We start from the raw sequence: 26,492 nt of genomic DNA on the forward strand, positions 1-26,492 counted from the left end.
CTCTCTGCATGCGTCTGTTTCATCCCTCCGCCTGAGGGACTGTTTTCTCAAATGTAGATTCCCATATTCTTCAGAAAAGCCATAAATGGAAAATTGGGGCTATTTTAGGGGGACACTTTCCTGCTCACTTCCCACAAAACTAAAATGCTCTTCAAAACATGTGAGTTTTTCAATGCACATTTATTTTTTGTTTCCTGAATGTAAAAAGACAGCATAAGTGATTAGACCTAAAATTTATACTCATTTATTTAAGGACACTCAGCTGTTACTTGATTCCCCTCTTCTCATCCCATAGTAGAAAGCCACCAATGCTGCATCGGTACTACATGCAGAAGGAAGGAGAGAAGAAATTACAGAGCTCAGTTTTCTCCCCTTAAAATGTAGTGCAGAATTCAGTAAGAAGTTATTTCCTCGTTTTTTTCCCTTTCCATGGCATAAGTTGTTCTTTCAGTTAGATAAAAAGGTTTATGAAATTAAATTTTGTAATTATGAAATTAATTTTGCAATTAATTATATCACTAATTTCAAAAAACATATGAAAAAAAACCCCTGGCCTTACTGCAAGTTCTACAGGTCCTTTAATTGTACAATTGTAACTTAACTTCCAAGGAGTATGGGAATCTAACTAACTTTTTCATTAAAAGCCCACTATCATCAGCTGCTCCTTCTTTCCTCCTTCAAAAACAAGCAAAAAAAAGTCTCCATGAAGTTATAATTCTCTGTGTATCAATTTCAGTATAAGAGGATTTTAAAGAGACCAAGATAAAGTCAAAGGCTGCCAGTTGTTGCAGACAACTGATCTTCTCAGAGGGATAATCTTCCTTTGGTAGCAACAAAAGATGCCTTGTATGGCCAAGCTAGGAATGTGACTGAAGTTTTGCCAAATGTGTAACTTCCAAGAGCTGATACCATTTATAAAATAGTTTGTGTTTTATTCCTCTATTAAAACCTTAATTAGATATATTTAGCCTACTCTGTCTCTGGCTTTGACACTGTCTGTGCCGTGTCATAGCTGCAACATTTGCTGCCAATCTGACTTCACAGCCTTTTGCCTCTCCCTTGCAGTGAGGTATATCAGTGGGAAAATTGCATCGAGTGAAGATGCAGAGGCCTCACTTTAATAGCAGAAAGATCAGATGCTCTCTGAAGCAAGTCAGAGAAGTCTGAGGAACTGAGTCTTCATTCAGGTCATAAATGGCAACGCGGTTGAATGGGCTTGCTAGAAGATGTGTGAAATACTTGTTCACACACTGCACTCTGCCTCATGAGTTACCCCTACATAATTTTGTACTAAGTGGAGCACTAAGCATGCCCAACAAATGCATGCAGTCCCTGTAAAGTGAATGGCAATGCCAGAAGGTGCCCAGAAGCACCTTCAGGATTGCATCCTTCCACCGGTCGCAGTTGAGCAGATAGGCAGGTCAAGTGGGCAGAGTCAGCCTCTGGGAAGAGGTGTCTACATTGTAGATGGCACCGATTTTACAGTCTTACAGCATTTTACTCTGTAAAACTCTTATATTTAGCCAGCTTCAGAAGCATCATACGAAAGGCAGACTCTTGGACACAAGCCAAGTGGCCTGTATAATGTAGTGTGGAGTTGAGAGAGTAACATAGTTAATTCAGGCTGTGAACTATGTACTCCTGAATATGAGGCTGTTTCACATTTGGGAGAATAAATTCACTCTCTATCTCTGACAAAAGCTTTCTGCACAGATTACTCTGTAAAACCAGACATCGTCATCCATTTGCTTTGCTCTTTCTGTTAAGCTATATCTGTTTTTCTTACCCATTGACTCAGAAAAATGATCTGTTCTTCTGTTTTACCTTTACCGTTACTCCCCCGCCCAGTGGGACTGCAGGCAAACTCCACCATTTTTCTGATGCCACTGAATTTGCTCAATAGTACTACATCATTCACGTTTCTCCAGAGAGATGGTTTGACTTTGAAGAGAGAAGTCATGTCTTTGGCTAATCACTGTTGTCCAGGGTCATCGCTGACTTGGGAAGAGCAATGTGGTAACTGAAGTTCTTGGGCCTGTCGCTCTGGGTGCAGCCTCGGGAAGGAAATACCTAGCCATCAAGGGTTTTTATCAAAGGGTGGGGGTTGCCTTCAGTTTGATTAATGTTACCTTTTGCCACAGATCGTATATCAAGGAGCTATGCAGACACGTTCACACTTGAAATTAGACGTATGAATCAAAACAAGATGAGACAAAGTTAGCATTATTCTTATAAATTGCAAAAAGGCTTGGAATATGTGGGGTGAGAAGGTTGAAAATCTTATACTGTATTGATGCTAGGTTCGAGCCAGCGCTGCTCCAGTTCCAGAAATATTACAAGACAATGATCATTAAAGGGAAAAAAATGCAGCTGGAACATGTTGGAAACCATTACTGTCTACACATTACAAGTCACAGGAGCAGGTTTCTGCACTTTGATTGATGGCAATGAGCTCCAAGAATATATACATACTCTTTGAGTATGTCTGATTTGCTGTACCTCTCAAGAGCAGAAACAACTTCTATTAGTCCACGATAATAATTTAACCATTTCTGAGAATTTATATAAAAAAGGGAAGGAAAAAAAAAAAAGAAGAAAGAGTTAAACCCTCAGAGCCAAACACACGATATGTTTATCTCTGGGGAGACAGAAACTGTCTATCATTTGGAAATGCATCTTACATATTTTTCACACCCTGCAGTGTTGAGTAGAAGTGAAGTAAACACTAGAAAGAAAATAAACTACTTCAATGCTAAGAATTCTTTTTGAATCGTGCTTTAAAGTACAGGGCTTATAGTGATAATGTAAACTCCAGATGTAAAGTCCATTTCATAAGTGATCAAAGTATGAATGATAGCTTTTAAACTTTTGAAAGTGGTCAAATATGTAACGTTGAGAAAAATGTATCAAACTCATTTACTGCTATATATTGTTTCTCCCTTTACTATTTTTCTATCAGTAAGATGCTATTTTTTTTTCCTACTCTTTTAAAATCTAGATATGCCAACTCTATTTAAAGAATTAAATGCAAACCCATAAACTTCACCCGGTGTCCCTGTCTAGAGCAGCACCCACACAGTCCCCCAGATCTTTGTGAATTTGTCTTTCACTGCCTTTGTGCTCATAAACCCATTCACTCTGCCCGGATTTCCCTCACTTCACTGAAAAGTCTAGGAACAAACATGCTTCTCTCAGCCATCTGGGACCTTACACAAGCTGTTGACTCCACTCCTTTAGGCGTATAATAGAAGTTTCTGTTGTGATTCTCACAATGGAGGAAATGACATACAATTATTTGAATTTAACAGAAATTGGATTAGTGATGTTTGTGAATGCAATGAGCTGTACCTTTATTCAGAAAAGCACTATCCCCACCAAGCAAAAGTATGTGTTTGTAAAAATAACCCTTACATTTGCTTCAAGGGAACAATGGCTCAAGGAAATTCAAGTTTGCTCTGCAACCCCAACTTCCGTGATCTCAGCACATTAAGGACAAAAAGCTACTACCACCTCTGCTTTCCAAAGGAGGATTATTTTTTGTTGTTGTTATTGAGCCTTAACTCACTGTCTACCTCGAACTTTCTGTTGTGCAGAGAATGCAAGACAGCGTCAGGATGGGGTGGTGAGCAACTCCATCATATATTTCACTGAAGACCCCCCAGAACTGCCACCCAACAGTCCCCATCCACTGAAGCTGCGGCGTATTCTCAACCTGAGCCCTTTCACTGTCACTGACCACACGCCAATGGAGACCGTGGTAGATATTTTCCGGAAGCTTGGCCTTCGACAGTGTCTTGTCACTCGCAGTGGGTGAGTAGATGCTGGGTAAAGCATGCTTAGAGGGTCTGAGGAGACCTTCTTCCACATTAACAAAAACACTGCTTTTCCTGTTTGAAGCCAAATATGGAGAGCAGAGGATTAATCAGCACCTCTGAGACACTCAAGTGAATGTTTTGATTTTGTCTGTTTTGTGAATGGAAGAGTAAGGGAAGCTTGCCCAGTGTCTCACCAGGGCAGTGAAAGAGGTCAGACTCAGAACCAAAATGGTGCTCTCTGGGTGTTGTGCTTAAGTCCTTAGTGTGTTGTCACTTAGATAAGGTAAAGACAAATACAAAATAAACTGTTCTGTCTCCCACTATCGACAGTTTTCACCAGAGGCAGACTTGGCAAGTAGTATTGTTTGCAAAGAATGTGCCTGTTTCTAGACATGCAGCTAGATTAGATGCTCACGAAGACTGTGATAAAGATGTCAGTGGAGTAAAAATAATCTGTTTGGTTTTCTTTATTGAAAAATGGAAAGGCATATGAACTGAAAGTCCACAAGAAACAGCTGAAGAAGTGTAGGCAAAAACAAAATTAGGAGAGTAAAAAGCTACACCAGATGCACTAGAAATAACATCCCATAATTCCAATGAGATTTGAGCTATTTTGGGATCATTGCTCATGCCAGGTAAGAAGAAATTTTACAGTAGGACAGCAAAACCAGAGCAATCATTTTCATATGTAGACAACTAAAATTTAGTCTTCTGCAAAAAGTCTTTTTGTTATCCAAAAATATTGTGAACCAGCTGTTGCTATCAATGCAGTGTCCTCAGCATCAAGTAAATGAGAACTATTTAGGTCCTGAGTTTAGGTGCCTCGATTTCGAAATTTTGATCTTCTAGCACTTATATGAAAAGTGTAAAAACTGTAATAATTACATAGGTTCAAAATTCAGTGTCTCGTGCCCTTCAAGGACTGGAAATAAAAGTCCTTGGATACTGAAGGTTACAAAATTTTTTACTCTTGGGGCCAGACATCTCGTAAACCTTATCTTTCTTGACAAATCTAATTCATTAAGGTTCAGATAAATGAGAAATTATCATTAAAGGTTGAAGGAATTACACTGTCAGACAGTGAGACGTTTGGAAAGTCTGTGCTCTAGCTTAGTTTGTGTGTTACTAAACCCTATGCCCTAGCTCAGGGCACTGGTGCCTTGATTTTGTGCTGTTGGCCCTCTGCAGCCTGAGCCTAAGGAGAATCATTACTTCGTCATACAAAGTGTCAGAGCTCCTTAATCACTCGTGCTCCCAGCAAAAAGAGATAACAACACAAAGTATTTAACTCAGTGATCACATCAGGAGTAGCATTCTCAAGGTGAGACTGCTTTCTATGAAAGATAATGATTCAGGAATGGACAGGGTATACAGTGTTAGATGGAAGTACTCAGAAAATGTCCCTGCAGCTGAACTGGGGAAAAAAAAGAAGTATGATATATGAGATGCTTGTTGACCTTTCCTTTCCTTTTCTCCTCTAGGAGGTTGCTGGGTATCATAACAAAAAAGGATGTATTAAGACATATGGCTCAAATGGCAAACCAGGACCCTGAATCTATCATGTTTAACTAGACTGGTAAAGGAAGAAGGTAACCCCAAAGGAATCCCTTCTAGATTAACACAAAGGCTATGTTTGGTGTTTCATTTTGTTTAAAGAGAAAATGTAATGTGTATGAAGAATGGCCCAATATGCGCCTGACAGAGGGAGTGGATGCAGGTTGGCGCCTATCTAATGAGGAAGGCAGTTTAGAAGCTCTCAGCAGCTGCAGACATCAAGCTCCATTTCCTTAATGAGATTCCCAACAGCTCAATTGGAGCATTGGTGGATGTAAGTGATGTGGTGCTTAGGGATGAAGAACCAGGAAGACCAGTGGGATGCATCAGTGTTCACAGTAACTCATGAGGCGGGTGTGAAGACTAGCAGACACTGTTTACATATAAGCTGTTAGGAGACATAAAGATTTGTGTTCCAAATTAGAGAGTGTGTATGAGTAATGTCAGTTGTTTTTGTCACTGAAATCGTGGCTACTAATTTGCTACTAAATTATACCATTTTCATGAGGGGAAAAAAATGTCATATTTTAAAATGAAAAATGTAGTCATGTTCATTTATTTTTGTAAAAGCTAAGTGAATCAAGACTGGAGCTACAGGAGCAAGAACACACTTCAACTCACTTTAAAACATAGTGCCCCCTGCTCCCTGTTTTAGTCATTTGAATTTTATACAGTTCGGCATTTCTCTCAGCAACCTTCCCTTTACTAATGTTGATGTGTGACTTATTTGTAAGGTTTTATTACTTCTCTATGCAATTTTGCATACAAGTACTGTAATATTTAGTATTATGAGGTTTGCTATGGCAACAGGAAAAAAACACATGAAACTGATGGAAGAATTTTTAGAGGCACTAATGAGAGACTGGTATCCATCTCTCATTGGTGCTGGTGACAGGAGACTGAATCCTTCACTGTCTCCCCTTCTGTACATCATCATTTTTCACAAACTAATGAAGTTCTGCATTGGTTCCCAATTCTGCATTTAGTGTCTTTTTGTTATTGCTGTCTTGGCATTTTCCTGCAGCCCTGGCTAGGCAGGATCAAAGGGGCTGAGAATGAAAATGCCAACAACAAAGCTTTAATTATTGATCTGTTTGCAGTAAGACCGTAAGATTTAACAAGGTCCCCCTTAGTAGGGACCTCCAAGTCACTCAGGTAAAAATGCTAAATTTTTGTAAACCTTTCCTAAATCTGGTCCTGTGTGAGTCAACACAGAGTCAACACTGTCTGTGTTTGTTAATAGTCCAGCACTTTAGTCAATACTGCTATCAGTAACAGAAGATGAAATTCTGCTTTCAGTTAACACATAATCCACACTGCCCAGCATTTGCTTTATAACTAGAATCTTAAAGATTGGAGAGACTGCATCCTAGGTTGAATTCCCTGAATCCCATTCAGAACCCTGTAAGAGTCTGGTCTCTTCATTTAGGCATCTAAGAGCTCTAGTATTTCTGTTCAAATTCATACAGATAATGGTAGCTCAGGTCCACTGCATCCACATGGTCTTCATGGACAGAGATGAGTGGAGTCCTTTCATGCTAGAAGAGCCTCTTGCTTAGTCCAGACAAAAGCCAGATTATTGCTCCAATTTGTAGTCAATGGACATGACTATTCTGTCCCTGAACTGAGACAACTAGCCAGGTGCACCCCAAGTTAGATGCCCGAAGGTACATGTCACAAATTCCACCTCTTATGTCCATTGACCCTGCTTCCTTCTGGCATGTGTCCCACTGCATTCACACATAGTATGTCTCAAATTGTTTAAGTAAAAGAAACGGAAGTAAAGGGATGATTTTAATCCCCTAAGTACTCCATTTAACAATTGTGTTTGCAACAGACTTACATAAATATATGTAGCTCTGGCCAAAGCCCAGAAATATTTCATTGTACACTTTTTGTTAACTGAACACCTGCAGTACAATGTTTTATTAAAGGGATATTGTTAAAACTATGCAAACTATAGAACTGAGCAACCCTTTCCTTCTGGAAATAGGAAATACAATATAATATTGCTGTTTCTTATGTTTTTCTGTGAAGCTGTCATCAGAAAAACTCATAAAAACCCAAACAAGTCAACAACCAAGCTTGTAAACACTGGATTCTCTAATTTGTACAGAGATGCCATCATAACATAAAATCCATCCATTATTTCTACAACTAAGCCAAAGCAGGGCTTAGTATAAATGTCAGTTTCTACCCAAAACTACTAGAATCTAAGAGATTTTAACTAAGATAAATAGGCTGACTTCTGAAAGCAGTCTTGTTTTGAAATTAAAACTGAAGGACCGTGTTCTACTTTTTGCTTTTATAGCCCTTTGTGTTAATACATACATGTTTGATGAATGCTTTCTCCATCTTCATTTATATTTCCATAGGAAACAAGAGCACATACTCTCCTAACTTGAACACTTCTAAGTACCCTTTTTGCTCATAAGCCAAGAGAAGTAAGTCAGGAAGTGAATTAATTTGCTATTTTAAATTAAATTCAAGGATTCAGGCATGTCAGGGAAAAGGAGAGGTCTAAAGCCTTCCCTGTTAATGAAGGAAGCTTCAGTCCATAACGTAGTCCATGGCGCAGATCTGAAGAGCATTCATAGTAATGTGGGCAATGTTTGCTGACAGGAACCAGGATGGTGTATCAACACTGAAAAGCATTGTGATTTCCTGACAAAGAGACACTGAGTCACGTAACAGGTTAAACTAGCCATGAGTACGAACTCACTTGGTTGATGGCTTATTAGCTTAAACTTAGTCTGTGGCTATGTATAGGCATAAACTTGTGTGGCTAATTCTCATTGATACTCGGAGGCCTGATCCACTAAAACCAACAGTCAGGTCTGTGCTAGCTCATCACCTTGTTCTATTAGACTGCATATTAGAAGCCTAAAGGACTGAAGAACAGGATGCTTAAAACTAGCATATGGTCTGTAAGAAACAGCAACAGAAGGAATCGAGATTTATGCACTTACTGTTGGTGCAGTTTGACCCTGGGACTGCCACCCAAGCAGAAGACAGATAAATGGGTGTACAGCTCTTTTCTATCAAACATGCTCCTCTTTAGAGGGAATTGTTTAAATATCCAAATGGTCAAGGAAAAAAGCTTTGGCTGGATATGTAGCTGTGTATTGCTGCTTCTTGTTCCAGAGTGTCAGTTCAAACTATGTCAAACTCCCTTAGAACAGGGACAGATACCTAGCTCTCCTAAAAATGGCATAGTCACCAGGCTAACTTCAGCTGCTTGGCATTATCAAGGCTGAGGTAATGCAAGAATGACAAGGAGGGCTTTCAAACTGGACAAACTTTGCAAATTAGAAAACTTCCTCCGTGCTACAGTCTTCATTGTTCTTAGCAAGAGTACCTGAATGGGGAACATTCCTAATATAAATCAATAACATGCATTTCTCAAAAAATGCAGTTGTGATGTAATGATTTATTTCCCCAGAACAAGCCCATTACCAGTCACTGTTTTCCATCTGTATTCCCAAATACATCTCAGAAGTTACTAAATAGACACCAAGAGGCGCAAATCTAAGCCTTAAGTATTCATATGAGTTTGTAGAGCTCAAGATAGTCACGTAGCCTGATCAATCTGAGAGTTACATATGTACTTTAGTATATAGTGCTCACTTTATGCAACCTCAGTTCAATCCTCGTGTTCAAGCAGTTGGACATCAAAGACATCAAACTAACTAGACGAATAAAAATCTTTGAATGATGCAAGTTCGGTATTGTACCTTTGTTTTGCATGAACTGTGTTCAGTTACATTCAGCTTCTGATGTGTACTTGAAGCAATCTGTACGAGAAAGTTTATTATTAAAGTACAGAACATCAATTACATTAGCCACAGCTTTTGGCTGTCACAGTGATACTGTTAATTCTTATGCTTTGATGAAGCAGAAAAAGAATGTTTAAGAATTACAGGAGACCTATTGATTCAGTGTTGGAATGACACTAGACTTATGAATAGTTTTGCTTTGTTTTTAATTGTAGAAAACAATATATATGTTGCACCTTATAAAAAAAACCCAATGTTTGGACTCTATTTTTTAAATAAAACTGACTTACAGTACTGGAAACATTTGAACATCTTATTAATTGGAGAAGTATTTCAGTTGATGTCTCTGATTTTGATGTTTCCTTTTCCCACCTATAGGGATAACTGAAAACTGGTAAATCATTCGGGATAACTAATTCAGTTGTTTGTTAGCTAATACTAAGTAAGTAGGATGTTAGCAAACTTCAGTGAACTGCAAAGAATTTGCATTGAGAGTCAACTGTTTTGTTTTCAGAGGGAAACACTTTTTACTTCAGGATCATAAATCCTTTAATAAAACAAAATCTAAGAAGAAGAAAGGTTTCTCCTATCAGGTTCTTCTGTTTACAATAACCATGAAATTTCTTTAAAGCTAGATATTGAAAACTCGTTATGATTTTAGTTTTCATATGTATTTTTGAGATGCGTTTTAATTCAGAGCTAAGCTCAAAAAGCAAAAAAACAGGTTCAACCATGCTTACTTAATTGGATGAAATATCTCTTAAATCTTTGTCATAGGCTTTTAGGTAGTGGCAAAGAATACAAGCTTCATCCTGATCTAACCAAGCAAGTAGAAAGGCACTATGGCTTTGTGCAAATGACACAGTAATCAATGGTTTATCCAAAAGAAGCATAACAGATTTCAAGATATGCTTCAGAAAACGAGGTTGATAAAATTAATATATCAGCAATATCCTAGTTGAATTACTCATTTCAGAACCTGGTGCTGCAGTCTCAGTCCCTGCAGCTTCTTTCATGGATTGCTGTGGCTTTACCATGGCCCAACACACCCACCAAAAGGCCAGGAGGCATCACACATACAGCAACTTAAATAAGCAGTAATGGTTCCTGTAGTTTGTATTTGGTCACGAGGGACTGAGCCTTAGACCTACTTGTCATCACTCGTGATGGCATAGCTGGGAAATAGAAAGGAAAATGTTGAGAGGAATTCAGCTCTGCCTTGTTACAGCTGTACACCACTTATCCTGGCCTAGATCCCTATTTTGTCTAAACCAAACAACCTTTTGCCATGTATGTGCCTTTTTGCTCCTCCCCATATGTTTCCTACAAGCAATGTTATTCCCCTGTGCTGTCCTTCTCATCTACTCCAAGTTCAATCTTGTTTCCAGCTCCTCTGCACTGTGGTGGCACAGATGCCCACCAAGCATAGTCTTACAGATGCTGTGTCCTACACACAAGAGCTGCACCAGTGGTAGATGGACACCTCTCGTGGCATAAGGGATTTTGTACTGGTGCCTGCTGGAGGTCACAGCAAACTGGCACTGGCCCACTGCACTGAGGTTTGTGGCTGGTTTTCAGCTTGCTCTTAATGCAATATCAAAAAGGTGCACCTTTCAAAAAAATAGCTGTTGCATTTGCACAGATAATCTATACATGTTTAGCATCTCAACCAGTAACTAGTGGCTTCACAGTGAAGGAGCTGGGCCATGACTGTGAGAGCTCTACCTTGAAGCAATTACGAGGTAGAATGAGACAGGAATTGCTGATCTGTAGCTGTAGCATTTGGTCAGTTCTGCATCCCTCCTTTCACCTTCCTTGCATTCTCTACATAATTAACATGCACATTATAAACCCAGTTGGAGCACACTTAATGATTTCAACCCTTACTATACTCAGAATTATCTCATATAGTCAGGGTTGAAACACTGAATGTTTCTACAGATGCAGTGCTTTCCCTAACCACAGCAGACAACAGGCTAGGAAGACACTACCAGCCAGACTGAGAAGAGTTGGTATTTGACACTTCATCTGTGTTCCATTTGAGAAATGATTCTGCAGCCTGAACAATCAGTGCACAGCTCTTTGTGGGGATTTGAAAAGCCCCTGTGGTCCGTTCCTGGCTTGCACAGCATTCGGAGCAATGTCTGTGTGGGCCAGTCCTTATTACAGAGCACATATCCTACAGATTAATCAGCCTTTCTTAATCCACAAAGATTCCACAAAGCACACTGAATAAAATGTGCAGATTGCTTAGGAAACTAGACAGTCAAATGTTAGTTAGTTAGGGAAAGTAATTTTTTTGGTCTCAGAGTTATGTCCACAGAGGCATCTAAATCAGGAGAACCATCCTCTGTGAAGTGTTCACTGCCTAGTTTTATCACTAGGAAGGAGTAATACCTAAAATAAAGCTAAAATGATATCTGTGTCTATAGGGTACAATGAATGTTATTGTTTTTCTTCCTTAATGTATTCTAAAAGACAATTCACCCCCTCTCTTTGAAGTAAGCTCTTTCTTTCAACAGTTGCCAGTGAGAAGTGGATTGTGACTGTGTTGCACACAATTTGATACGAGGTGCAGCAGGGCTGATGCATTAAATGCTAGCTGAGTATTTCTACTTTGATAAAGGCAACAGAAATGAGTGGCTGCAATAATTGTGCCATAAGAAAGGATGATTCCAGACATTAAAAAGTGAGATGAACTATACATCTTGACTTCTAAAGTTTTCTACCAGGTAATATGGAAAGGAAAGTTTTCCTATTATGAAGTCTTATGGTTTAGAAAGTATAGTTACATTTAGATCATTACCAAAGTTGCATTTTGCCTAGAGACAAGTTTTACCTAACTCTCAGATTAGATGACAATTAGGCACCAAAATTTCTTAATGAAATAGAGGAGGCAACCAGACTCTTGAAGTCCCCAATGCTGGGAAAAGAGACACCTAAGCTCTGCTGCAATTCAGGGATGGGGAAGAGGACACAAAAATGTCTCAGTCAACACTGATTTCCAGAAAAAAAAACAAAATACAAGAGGTATCTCACCAGCCCTTTCCTTTTTCACAGTAGCCTCATGGTTAGAGACTCTTGGGATCTGGTAGGGCTGGGGTGCATTAACATCAGGTTAATGTCCTAGTCCTCATACTAGGTGTTGAGTGGCACCTGAACTCTTGATATAAATGCAGCTCTCTTACTTACCCAGTGAAACTCCTTCTTTCCTAACTGCTGCTGTAGTTGGCTTTCTGGCAAGCCAGAAAGAGCATTGCCCTGCAATAATTTCTAGACTTCTCCTTAGAGACGTCTCAGCTGGCTATTTTGAATGACGTTGAGATGCAGACTTTGTGTCTTGATTTTTATAAGGAACTCATGCTCCTATTTATACTTTCATAATTGCCATAGTGGGCAGTCAATTGCATTTTTAGGCCTTGTTGTAGCCTGAATGTAGTACTTGACTTTCTGTAAGTACAGTTAACAAAATGGACAAAGTCCAGAGTTTGCTTCTATAAAATTCCTCATTTTTGAAAATTCTGGTTTCCAGGTTGCTACACGTTTGTTTCACAGTTTCTCATTCCTTAAGGTATTTCACTGGTACAAACTATTCAAATGGTCAAATGATTGAAAAAGACTCAACAAACAAAGCCAAAGAACTGAACACCTCACATACATTAATCATTGACCAGAATGTTTGATCTTTTTCTATGCAGTCACTGCTTGAGATCAATCATCATTTGGATTATTGTAGTCATTCGGGATTGTTATCCTCTGTCCTACATCTAAGCACCTGTTTCATCTTATTTTTTGTTTATGTATTCAATTAATTCAAGTGATCCTATAACTGAAGGCAGAAGAAAGGTATAAACACATTGTGCCTGAAGGTTTTCCACATCACAGATAATCAGCACTGAATCTGAATTATGTTTTGGCCACAAGTCAACTTTTAAGGAACACTACCACAAAGCACACGGAATAAGTCGTAATCTCTGCTGCACTTTTTCTTTCAAAGCCCAAGGAACCATATATGAAACAATTCCCTTTCTCTCTGTCAAGCTGAGTCTAGGCAATAGAAATTCCCACACTTTTGACAGCTACAACAACTCCTGTTTATTAAATTTTGCCATGCCAGACTGCCTCCTTCCAGATATGCAGGCACAGTTCCAACTGTACCTGCTTCCCTCTGTGCAAGGATAACCAGAAGGTAACTAACACTCTCGCCTCCCTCGTTTACCTACTCTGCTCCAAATACTTCCACTCTTCTCTTTGTTCTGTCTCCAATCCCAGCCCACTCTGCCACTCTGCTGCAGCTTTTCTGTAATAACGTCAAAAATACCAACCCACAAACAAATCAACACATTGGCTCTTTCCATTGAAGTGGAACTACTGTGAAGAATTCAGATTTTCCAAGAACAAAGTCATTAACTAAACAATAATCTAGTTACCAGCATTATTTTCACTGAATAAACATTCAGTGCTGGTGAAATGTAAAAGAGAATCTGCTGAGGGACCAGGACCAGAAGTCAGCTTGCCCACCTGGTACATATAGACCACAGTAACATATACTTTTTCACTTGCTCTTCTTTTGGATCCAGGTTATGATTCTGACTTCTTTGTGTTCAAGATTCAATACTATGGGAGGAGAGGAGCAATTATTCTCTTGCCATGATCTTTTTTTCTCAGGATGCCCCATTCATGAACCTATGAAGCATTTTCTCTTTTTTACTGAAGTGTTTCATTCTCCATGAACCCATTAGGCCAGGAAAGAAAACAGCTTTCTTAGCAGCAGTTACATTTGCTCACTGGATGGAGAGGCAAGAGCTGAACCCAAGGGTGCCCCTCCCTGCTGAAACTACCAAGACGTTTGTGTTACAGAGATAAGTCTGTGTGTGCAGAGAAACAAGGGAACTGTGAGTAGTGGCTGCTGTAAGTGGAAAACTGCAATGTTGTGAGAACATTCATCTTCCATGTTTCTAACAGGAAACACCTCAGCAGACAACCAGCTCCTGCATGTTCTATTGTAGGTGCCCAGAGTTACACCAGACATTGTATAGGAGGCACGAGCTCTTCACATCAACCTGTTGATACTGACCACCCTTTCTAGTATAAAAACCCGCAACAGCTGTAATCAATTGATAGACATAGAGGGAGTGAGGGGCAGGACCAAAATCTTTTCCTGCAGCAAAAGGGGCATGCTGGAGCACACACAGCTGCCTGGCAGCCAGCCCCTCACAGATAAGTATGGGACCTGCTCTTCTGGGGATCACACAATGTGGCTCCACAAAAAGGTGAGTCTTCCCATCCTCTTATGAAAGTTTACTCTCTCTTAAATGGAGAATTGCATCTCACTATTGACACAAGGTAAGAGACAAGAAAAAAGTGGTTAACCCTTTCCACTCCTGCCCCTACCAGTGTAGTGTCTTCATCCTGTATGTTCTCTCAGCAAAACATTTATGTATTTATTCACGTGCTACCTGGCACAAAGACCCTCCAGCAAAGCCTGGGCTGCACTACTCCTTTCCCTCAAACCACCTTATCAAGCCCTGCCCTCCAGAAACACTAGGTGCATGGCTTTACCTAGAGTAACGTGGAAACAGCAGTTAGAGCAGCAGCGTGGACACCTTCTCTCCAGCACAACCAGAGACCACTGCTGCCACAACCTCCTCCCATGTCCGTTGTCCCAGTGCTGTAGTGCTCTGGGAGCAGAAATTGCACAAATGAAAAAGGTGGAGAACTACAATACTTGGATGAGGATACTCCCTGTTTGAACTGGTCTTTTAGCTGGTCCTCTGAAGGTCTGGCTAGCTATTTCCCTCCCACTGCTCCTTTCTGCTAAGCTCACAGCTTGCCAGGGGAGAAGCATTCAGAGAGTAACACAGCCACACCAGGAGCTGCAGTTAGCTTATTTTCTTATGGATGCACACAATCTACTTTTTTTCAGTGGAAAACTAAATCCATCATTGCACCTACCATGGGTCCATCTGCATGGAGCTCTCTGGGCTGGCAGTTTATCACAGTAGCCAGCCACCATATCTTCCCCGAGCACCAAAAGGACCTCACAGTTGCCTTCAAACTTATATTTTTCTATGTGTTTCAGAGAGATGTTACCAGTTATAAGGGTATTCAGATCCCAGAGGACACCTGAGAGAGCCAATAGCCCGGTGTGCATGAGGTGAGCTAAGGGCTTCCTCCGAAGCTCAGGCACGCTGGCAACATGCTGGGGCAAACGCTCCCCTCACTGTTTGCTCGGCCTAGTTTGTGCCGTGCTCCAGGCTCTAGATTCAGCCACAATATTTCTTCATCAGTGCCAGGGTAACATCGAATTCGATGACTCCGGCGGGCTGAGGTGGCAGAGGCCACTAGATGGCATTCAAATCCTCGGCACGGCGGAGACTGCAGCACAAGGCTGACAAAGGCCATTGGGGCGGCCCTGCTGTCCTTCTGATTCTTGCAGGAATGACAGCTGCTTAATATGTCAATTAAAAGCGTGTTCTTGCTTATTTTGTCGGTGGAGTTGGTTGGTTTTGTTGGTTATTTTTTTTAGCTTGAGATACTGATAGACTGAAAGGAAAGGGAAAGATGGAAACCTTGTTCTTTCTTTGGACTCTTTGGCAAGGCTAAAGCACAACTGTCTGCTTTGGCTGCTTAAACCACATGTCACATCTGTAAAAACATAGTGGCAAAAGGAGGGAAAAAAAATCTGCAACGCTTTCCTGGTGGTTTCTGTGAGGCTTTCATGTAACCAATACATTTTCATCAATTATGCATTTAGGTCACAGGAAGAGTTGGAAGAAAGAACTCCTTTGCCATTTCAAAGTTGCTGTCAGGAAGAAAATATAGCCAAGATGATGGAACTAGAAGAAATGCAGCTTTGTTCCTCTGTCCTGATTTTTTTTTTCCTCCAGTTTCTTTACCATCATTCCTATTTGCATAAACATTTGCCCTGGCATGGCAAAATCTGTGTAGGGAATGCACAGCAGCCCTTAGAGTATGGAAATCTCTTATTTTGGAGTGGCAGTTTTAAACATACATGAACACCATTAGAAAATTGATTAAAAGGCCTTCCCTGTAAAGAATTTTGTCAGATCTAGACAACGGCATAGGCTCCTTGGCGGGCAGCATTACCTTATGTAACCTTTAGGGTTCTGGGCAACTTAGAACCCCAAGTTAAGTGCTTAAAAGCCTTTTAAAAGTATAAGGAGAATTAAGTGCTAAGGAATGGGTTTCACTGTAGACATCACACAGAGCAGACACAAGCTAATATTAGCTACTGAAAAAAATCAGGAAGACCTGAAAGTTTCACCTTTTCCCTGTTTTAGAGATCATAGGAGTCTCCTGTCTCTCTGGATCATGTGCCTGAGCAAAGTCTCAGAGCCCTTGCTCACTTTTTTTTACTACGAAAAATGTCTGAGAACTTCTGGAAATGCTTCTGGTGCTGTGGCCAGTATCTTACACGGGCTTAGAGCACTGAGCAGGAAGCAGGGAATAAGGACTCAGGACTTTCCACCACAACACTTCTTTTCAGGAGGCTGACACACCCTCCCAAACTCCCAGTGTAGCAAACTTAACATGGGAAAGGCAGGAAGGAGAGAAGAAATACTGCTGACATTAGTAGGAGAAGGAACATCTGCATTCCCACCCCTTCTTCTGACTGTGCTAAAGTACTTTACTTACTTTTCTTAAATGTACAATATACTACCAGGCTTGGGAACAAGGGTGGAATTGAAGTCTCTTACCTCAGAAGCTAATGCCTTTGCAACTAGGCTAAAGAGTTCCCCTTTGCATGCTGTGGGCCAGCATCATTAGGAAAGGCAAAAATTGCTTTGCCTTTTTTTTTTTTTTTTTTGAGAGAGAGAGAAAGGGGTTGGGGCTGCTGATAGCCTCAGGCTGAGGAGGGGCTTACAGCCAGGTGATGTTCTTCTGGTGCATTGTTTCTACCTTGGGTGACCAGAAACTAAGTAGGTTGTGACATTCAGCAGTGTCAGAGCACACACGCAGGCTGTGGAGAGGCCAGATTTGTGAGCTCTGAAAGGCAGGAGGTGAAGGCTAGAAGGCTGGCTTGGCTAAGACAGACCAACTTCTCCCATGTGCTGTCTGTGTACCAAAGCTTTGGGAGCCATGGCAAAGTGAAATGTGCTTATACAGAGATCTGTGGCTGGCTCTGAAATATATAGATACTGAACAGGGTGCAACACAACTTGTTGCTTGGGCTAGCACCAACCCTCCCTTCTAGGAAGGATGGAGAAAAGATTAACTCCACAGTTAGAACACCCTGAGACCAGGGTTAGTGTCTTGGCATAGTGAGTATTATCTTGTACTAGCTTGTTCAGAACAACATGGTTGGGGGTGAGTAAAGTGATTCCTACTGACTCTGAGGGATCCTAGGCACATGGTGGAGATTTTGTAAACCTTGTTTGAAGTTCTTAGGGACCAAAGTTGCATATTAAAAAGACAGGTAGCTTTACAGCCCATGACTGAGGTCTCTCTCTAGAGTGAAATACAGAGTATGCCTCTAATTCAGAGCAATTTTTATTCATTTGATTTCATTTTGGAAGTGAAATCGCCAAGGACTACTTCAAAGGTTAAATTTAGCATATTTATCTCCTATATACATGCAATCATCTAGGATATTTAAATTGATTCTTAAAATAGTCTCCCTAGTAAGCAGAAAAATCTCCTAAATGGCGTAAGACAAAAACAACAAAACAGTGAAATTCTGCTATAATTAATGTTATACATGCAAAAGTTAGCAGTTTGCATATGTTTGTGGAATAAACCTGCCCAGTGGGACAGGACATTTGGAGGCAGAGCTCTTTTATACTTTCCTCTCAGAGGTGTCCTAGTTTTCACAAATACTAAACATGCATTTCACAGGGTGAGAGTGCTAGGACTTCTACCTCGGGCCTGTGGTTCTGCCGCTCCCTAGCTTTCTCTACCAAATCATTAATTATTTAGTCAATGCTTACCAGTAAGAGCAGAAAAAACCCATAAAGTTCTCTCTGATATCATCTTCTAGTGTTGGTATTTTCCCGAGGATGACTCCTAAATCACTGGGCTGCTGACTAGCATTAAAAAGCAAAAATGGCATTTCTGGGAGTAAAAGTCTTCATTTCCTTTACTTTTCTCATAAATACAATGAAGTGGATCATGCTGAATGCAAGAAAATCTTTTTGTGACATTTTTGTGAGGAAAAAGCACTCAAAAAATATTGTGCTCTCCCCTTGCTCAAGAATCTAGTTTTATTGCTAAGGAAAAAGCATTAGTCATTTCTACAGCCCCTCTTAACCCCTTGTGGGCACTTTGACTCAGATCTTACCATTTTTTCCAAGGCTTACTTGTATATTACTAAATCAAGGCAACAAAATCTTGTCCTTTGTTAAAGTAAGCACAAAACCATCCATTTAGTTTATGGGCCCTAAGATTTACAGCCTGTTTACAAAAGAGAAGAAACATCAAGCTTTGAAATTCCCACTGACAAATTTTGTAACAGTGAAAGTATTAGCTTTGCTCTTCTAGTTAGTTCCTAGTTTGAATAGTTTTGGTTTACTTTGCACTAAATTCTGTTTACTTTCTGTTTTCCAGCATTGCTATCAGCTGAAAATTACCTTTCTCCCTAGAACTATATATTTTTTTTTTTTCTGTTTCTGTGCAATAGTATACATTAAAGTGTGTTAAGTGCTTTTGAGCCATAGACTGGCAGGTGCTATATAAATATTTATCTTTATTACGATTACTTAAAGCAGAAGGCTCAGAGGTATATATAAAAAAAAAAAATTAAGTAGCTCCACCTTCTGCCCTTGGTTTTCACAGCTATTTCATAATCAATTCAGTGAGAGAAATCTCTCACAGAAAGAAAATGTTCAAATTGCTCTACATCACAAAACTAGGATAATTTTAATCCACATTAAATTCACAGATTTACAGTTCATTCAATTTTCAAATGACCTTTGAAACAGTTTTTCCCAAACAAATGTAACTGAAGGGTTTCATAACAACAACAACAACAAAATCTTTATAGTCTCTTCTTTGCAATCAATCTCGATTCTTTTTTGCTCTCATTGAAGTGGTGTTTATTCAGAATATTCTGGCTAGTGGGATAATGGAAATGGGAAAAATGTCTTCCTTTGGGGAAAAAGACTATATGGCACTCAGCAGAATGTGTGTTTGCTGCACTGTTCTCGTGCTATTGTTCCAGGACCACTAAAGTTTACTTAAAAAAACAGAAGTTTCAGAGAGGCCAGGTGCCTTATATTATATGCTTGAGTGTTCCTTCCTGACCAAATTACTTTTCCCATTAGGTTTTTTTGTCCCATTCCCATTTGAGGTTTTTTTCCTGTGACTTTTCATTTCACCTTAGCTTTTCATGCAATGACATCTAAATAGAAAGGGACAGACACTGCCATGATTTTAACTCTAAAACTGAATTTCCTGGCTCTTATGGCTCATAATCAATACCATAATGTCCTGTGATTTCTACATGTGAGTGGCAAGAAGTGAAAGGGAGTTTATTTTGCCTGTATGCAGACAGGCCAACTTTCACACATTAGGAGCAGCAACTAATCACCCACAACATTTCCTAAAGTTTATGGTGCTGGCAGACAGCTGTTTTCATTCTGATATGATTGTTTCTTTGCAGACTCCTGCTGCCAGCAGTGTCTGAACCACTTTACTAGTGCTCCATGCATTGCACGTCCCAAGCTACTGCCTTTAAAGCTCCTTTCTACTTTACATACACAAAAGCAAACTAGACTGCCAACAAACACTAAGGAGACAGACATATTGTTGCTATAGCCATCTGCTGTACCAAAGGGAAGTTTCAATTACCAACACCTAGAACTAAAATAATAAAATTATGATATGTAGGCATGCATCCCAGAGCCCTCAATAAAAGCTTTAACCTTACTTTTTGGTTTAACTTTTCTTTCTTCCTCTTTTAAATCTTGGCCCTTGAAGGGGTAAAAATGCATTAACTCTTAATTTGCATTTCTTAAGAAAAACGTTACCTATATTCTCTGAAAGTTATCCAATGCTACTGTAAATAAATATATATATACATATCTCACATATGCTTTAATTGTGTGGAAATTTGGGCTTTGCCTAAGCAATCATTGATAACAATGTTTAACAGTTCTTTAATATTTGACTTGACTAATGTGGAGTTTAAGAAACTGAGGAGAGCACTCATTTCATCTCTGCAATTCTGGCTACGCAGCTTTGTCTGTTATCTCCTATCTGCAAATTTGTTCCAATGCTTCTTGTCTTCAAAAACTCAAAAGTATGTCCTTGAAGCTGAGAATATACCCCACTGCCAACCAACAGTCCAAGTGTCAGTCTTTAAACTGAACGAGTATTGGAAGAACAGCATCTTATGCTGTGGATAACATGAGGCTGAGTTCAAAAATACCAGTGTGAGGCATCCAGAAAGGTCCCCTTTAATCAGTTCAGCCTGAAGAGAAAATCCTCCAGAGATGAAACATGGGAAGGAAACTTCAACAAATTCTGCAATGTCTGAAACTGTCGCCAGTTGTTAAATGTGGGAGGAGAAACAAGTGGACTGGGGGAAGGGGAAGAGTTCCCTTTAATCCATCCCTTATATGAATATTTATGATCTCTGAGTAATGAGGTATTAAAATCTGAACATTTGAAGTATATTCATTTTCTATGGCTCCCACTGATACAGACACATTTGTAATCATGCATATTTGTTCAGTACAGTCATGCCGTTTTTAACTTCCATCTAATTATTATTTATGTGATTATAGTTCCTAGGAGCCTAGTCACAGACCAGAAGGCTACTGTGCTAAACGTGGAAGATCTGTGAAAAAATGTCTTGAACTACAAAGATTATAGGAAATCTGTCCATTAAATGAAATATTGTTTCTTTCAGTTGGTTTTATCATGCTTCTAATCTACCACACAAAAAGACAGTACCAAGCACAATTTACTAAAACATCTAAATATACTGCTCTGGAAGTGTGAAAGTTGTATTTTAAAATTCATCAAAAAGCATGAAGTGTTTTGTTAGAAACCTTACCAACACCGGCTCAGTAAGTAATGAGTGAAAGCACTATTTTGTTTGTCTTTTATGTGAGCAACTGTGCTTGTATAGAAAAAGAGAGCAAATCCCTAATGTGGGAATTAGACTGAGATTCTGTGGGGCCTTCATTATACAAGAGCTCAAACTTGTCAGTTGTAATGGCCCTATATTGTGTTACATCTGAGGCACGTAGATGTAAAGAAGCTGAAATAAATGAATAAATAATGCTTCTTTTTGAAAGTACCTAATGCACAAAGGAAAATGTCCCAAAAGACACTAAAGAGCACTTTTCTCAAGCAGCAAAGAGCTACTTTGGCTCTTGTAGAGCTACTGGGAAGGATTGTCATAGCCTACTTAACTAAATGTCAAGAGATATCCTTTCTTCAGGTGACTTCTCCAATGACTCAAAGGCACTGCTATAGCTCCTTTCCATGTTGATGGAGTTATTGTGATTGGACCATACCCACCACCTCAACTGGAGAAGAGCCTTCGGTCTCAGCAACACCTAGTGAAATATAGCACAAACAATGCGCATTCCAAAATCTCTGGGGTTGCCCCCTGTTCGCTGTCAGCTTTAGGAAGGTCACTGTAACCTGTGTCCCAGCAGTAGAAACATGGGCTCAGAATTAAAGGTAAGAATCAATCATAGCTGAGGCCCTCCTATGGGGCAATGTAGCAGTGTTATCTTATCAAGCATCACCACAAAGCAGGATAGGTAACCCTTGAGAGGCAAGTGCTTGGACTCTTCATGGCAGGTCCCTAACCTGTACTCCTGAGACCCTCTTGCAATCAAAAAGACAATATGCCTTTCCTCTAAACTGTCACCTGGATGCACATGCCATTTCTGCTCTGACTATCTAGGGAACCAGCATCACTTGTCTGGAAACATAAAGATCTTAAATGCCTTAAGTAGATAACATGAGTGACTCCCTCCTCTGCTCCACCTCGTCAGTGGTTGGCAATTGGTGGGAATGCATGCAGGTGAGTAGAACAAAGGAAATCACCTTTATATCTGGAAGAAAAAGAGTGTTCTATTTTTCTTTTAAAGTACTCAAGATTACCAATTCATTTATTCATAGCACTTGGTTTTTAATCTGTCAGGGAATAATGACCCATTATTTTATACTTATGGGAAATGACACTTTCTAGTACCTGGTATTTGCAGCTGTCAAATTATATATGTCAGCATCCGTCACTATGCAGCAGTGCTTAACGAACGAGTTTTACATATCCCAGTGAGCTGCTACTAGAACAGAGAAAAATATTAACACCTTTTCTGGCAACTGTAGGGACTGACTGCTTTTTTGGCATATAGCCTTACTGTATACAGCTTTGTCTGCACAAACTCAATGGGTGTAACAGGCCTGATTAAATACACTAACATACAGATTTCTTCCCAGAAGTGGCAGAATGGAATATCTTCCTTTCCTAAATCAAATAACCTAATGAAAAATGAAAATAACAGTATTAAAAGTACGGAATCTCTAACAGCATGAGCTGTCAATAGAACATTAAAACCTTTAGAGTTTTGTCCAGTTAATTTGGAGTAAAGACAGTCCTCTGTGGTCCTAAGGCCCTCTGTAAGGCTGTCTTGTCCAGCTTGCACCCAAAACTTCCAGAGGAGAAAGCAATGAGTTACTCATAACATTGCAAACGTGAGGGGGAAAGCAGCAGAAAATCACATATTTCCATTTCTTGTTTTGCTGTCCTAAGAAACTAGGAAGTTATTCAGTTATCATGAAGAAGGCACCAAAATCGTCTCTTAGATAAGTGGCAATTCAATGTGTAGAGCATCAAATGTCTCTACAGACTTCATTGCATCTGTAACTCTGAACACCTTCATCATTTTCAAGGATATCTTGTCCGACTTATAATTGATGTCTATAGACATGAGACAAGACCCTTCCTTGGTAGATATTCTCTACATAAGCTCACAGAAACAACCTTTTCGGGGTTTTTCGTCACTAATTCTTTGTCTTTTTCTACACTGCAAGCCAATATCTGTTTTATAACAAATTATCTGCTGCAAAACACAAAAGTTTACTGAGGCATTATTTAACAATGTTAAATGAGCAAACGCATCATTAGCTCACAGGAACAACTTTGCTTATAAGGCTCAATGCATCACTGTTCAAAAAGGACAGAAGCCAGACAAGTCAGGCAGCAAGAAATGGGTGATACTGCTTCAGGGAGGAAGTATATTGTTCCCCTACTCAAAACTGTATTAGTCTTTATTGTTTTCTTTCTCTCTTTTTTTTTTTGTTCAAATATAAGAAATGCTTCCATGGCAACTCATACTTTTCACTAATGAGCTTTCCAGGACTGTCAAGGCTTCTGAGCTCTTCATGCATACTGTGGGCAGGACACCCTTCACCTCTCTTAGAGATACAAATCCATCCTCAAGATAGAAACTTTGAAAGGGATGAAATATGACAGTTTGGTCTAGGCCCTTTGCTGCAGGATGGGCCATAACTTGACACCTTGATTTTAAGGCAGACAACAGTGGTATATTAAAGCATCTGTATTTTTCAGTATTGGGTTCTATGTGTTTTAACATGGTATGTTAACTTTTCTCACTGGAAATCCAGTGGGGAGGAAGTGTTATTTCCTTAAATGAGTCATGGCAGAGGAAAATTCATGCTGAACTTACATGATCAGACACAGCTGCTCCTCATATCAGATCTAAAATCTCAGTATTTCAGAGTCAGTCTTTATAATTTAAAGAGGATCCTGTTTGTTGTGATTTCCTACCTTTGGTGCATGGCAGATGCCAAATCCCTGAAAGCTATTGGTACTTAGTAAGTCTGTGAGCCGACTTGTTTTCCATGGCAGAACAAGGTAGCAAGAAGTAGGAGTGACCTGCCAGGAGCCCATTTCCACCTTTTTTCTTGCTTATACCTACCTTACTACAGTTCAAAATTCACCACAGGGGAATGCAAGTTAACGAATTTTCACTTACACTGAGTAGAAACTAATGTTGGTACAGCTGAATTCTGGAGATTATAGGAAGCTTCCTGCTGATGAAACTGGTGGATGCCACCCACAGCCAAGACAAATCCATATACTACAGAACCTATGTACAAGCAGCTGGGAGCTACAGGATGAGGGCAGTGAGACTCATCATCCTACATAAAGTCTTAGAAACTAAACCCAACTCCTAGGTCCAACTTACTCCTACCCACAAATACCTGTATTGTTGCACAATATATTTAACCACAGAAATAATTTCAATTGTTCATTTGGTTATACCATTTTAGTAACTAAGCAGAAAATCAGCCCCCAATATATTTATTTCCCCATAGTATTACGTATGAAACAATATATGTCAATGAGCTAATAGCCGAAGTGGAAAGCCAAACTGAAGATATACTACAAAGGAAAATAAATCAATGATGTCATGAGTTCCATGAGCAGTCCTGTTACAAAAGAAAAATGATCTGAAATTCTTCTTCTGTAGTTCCTCTGGCCAAAATTGGTTATCAGATTCCAACTGGATATGTGAGACTACTTTATTCCCTTAAAAGTCAAGTTTTCAGCAAAATTGCAATTCTTAAATGGCTCTACTTGGTCTACTTAAGCTTCCCTGTCTGGTACACCCTAAAGGCAGAGATTCTAGTTATTTGTTTCAGAGATTTATTTACAAATTTTTAACCTAGGCCCTTCATTCATGCCTGTATTGATGATAAAAAGTACCACTATTCACTATGATTAGAACATATCAGCAATATTTTGGATATTACCCACAGGATTAATCTAATTAAACAGATTTCTGCACTGTAGAAACTTCTGCATATGAACTAATCAGCTTTGTCTTCCTCTATACGGAAAGGAACAGAGGCATTACAACAAGATCCATCTGATCCTAAAGTCAGCATCTAAAATACATACCCAGTGAATCGCACTACATATCCCATTCTCTTAGTTATAGAATCATTTCAGATGGAAGAGACCTTTAAGATCATCAAGTCCAGCCTTCATCCCAGCCCTATCAACCACTAGAACATTTCCCTAAGTGCAACATCCAACTATCTCTTAAACACCTCCAGGGACGGTGACTCCACCAGCTCCCTGGGCAGCCCATTCCAATGCCTGACAACCCTTTCAGTAAAGAAATTCCTCCTCATATCCAGCCTGAACCCCCCCTGGTGCAACTTGAGGCTGTTTCCTCTTGTTCTATTGCATGTTACTAGGGAGAACAGACCGACTGCCTGTCTCGCTACAACTTCCTTTTAGGTAGTTGTACAGAGCGATGAGGTCTCCCCTGAGCCTTCTTTTTTCCAGAATAAACAGCCCCAGATCCCTCAGCCATTCCTCATATGAGCTGTGCCCCAAATCCTTTACTAGCTTGGTAGCCTGCTTCTGTATCCCCTCATCCAGATCATTAATAAAGATGTTAAACAAGAGTGGTCCCAGTACTGAGCCCTGGGGAACACCATTTGTGATTGGCTGCCAACTGGATTTAACTCCATTGACCTCAACTTGTTGGACCCAGCCATCTAACCAGTTTTTCACCCAGGAAAGTGTATGCCCATCCAAGCCAAGTATAGCCAATTTCCCTAAGAGAATGCTGTAGGAAACGGTGTCAAATGCCTTACTAAAGTCGAGGTAGACAACATCCACAGCCAACAAGCAGGTCACTCTGCCATAGAAAGAGATTAGATTTGTTAAACAGGACCTGCCCTTCATAAACCCATGCTGACTGGGCCTGATCACCTTGTCCTGTATGTGCTTCATGATAGAACTTAGGATGATCTGCTCCCTCAGCTTCCCTGGCACTGAAGTCAAACTGACAGGCCTGTAATTTCCCAGATCATCCTTCTGCCCCTCCTTACATATGTGTGTTATGTTTGCTGACTTCCAACTGAGTGAGACCTCCCCAGTCAGCCAGGACTGCTTATAAACGATGGACAATGACTTGGTGAGCACCCCTGCCAGTTCCCTCAGCACTCTAGGATGTACTCCATCTGTCCCCATAGATTTGTGTACATCAATGCGGAGCAGTAGGTCATTAACCATGTCCTCCTGAATGGGGGACATTTTGCTCCTCATCCCTGTCTCTTGGCTTTGGAAGCTGACTCCCCAGTGGAAATGCTGCTCTTACTAAAGACTGAGGCAAAGAAGGCATTAAGCACCTCAGCCTTATCCTCATCTTTTAATATCAAATTTCCTTCTGGATCTAATAGGGGATGGAGGCTCTCCCTGGTCTTTCTTTTATTTTAATGTATTTAAAGAAACTTTTCTTATTACCCTTTACCACTAAAGCCAGTTTGACTTCTAGCTGGGCTTTTGAACTTCTAATTATCTCCCTAAATAACTTAACAACAT

At 40.0% G+C, this 26,492-nt stretch overlaps 1 protein-coding gene across 1 annotated transcript in view; it reads left to right on the forward strand.

The window, feature by feature from the left end:
* CLCN4 (chloride voltage-gated channel 4) overlaps window positions 1-26,492 on the forward strand; it is a 57,345-nt gene that overhangs the window by 21,799 nt on the left and 9,054 nt on the right. The window contains exons 10-11 of the mRNA XM_061988546.1: window positions 3,594-3,810; window positions 5,297-5,404. Coding sequence (XP_061844530.1) covers window positions 3,594-3,810; window positions 5,297-5,387 — 308 coding nt within the window. The 3' untranslated portion in view covers window positions 5,388-5,404. The remainder of the gene's footprint in view (window positions 1-3,593; window positions 3,811-5,296; window positions 5,405-26,492) is intronic.

Source organism: Colius striatus, chromosome 1 (assembly GCF_028858725.1).
Source record: "Colius striatus isolate bColStr4 chromosome 1, bColStr4.1.hap1, whole genome shotgun sequence".
Taxonomy (NCBI): Eukaryota; Metazoa; Chordata; class Aves; order Coliiformes; family Coliidae; genus Colius; species Colius striatus.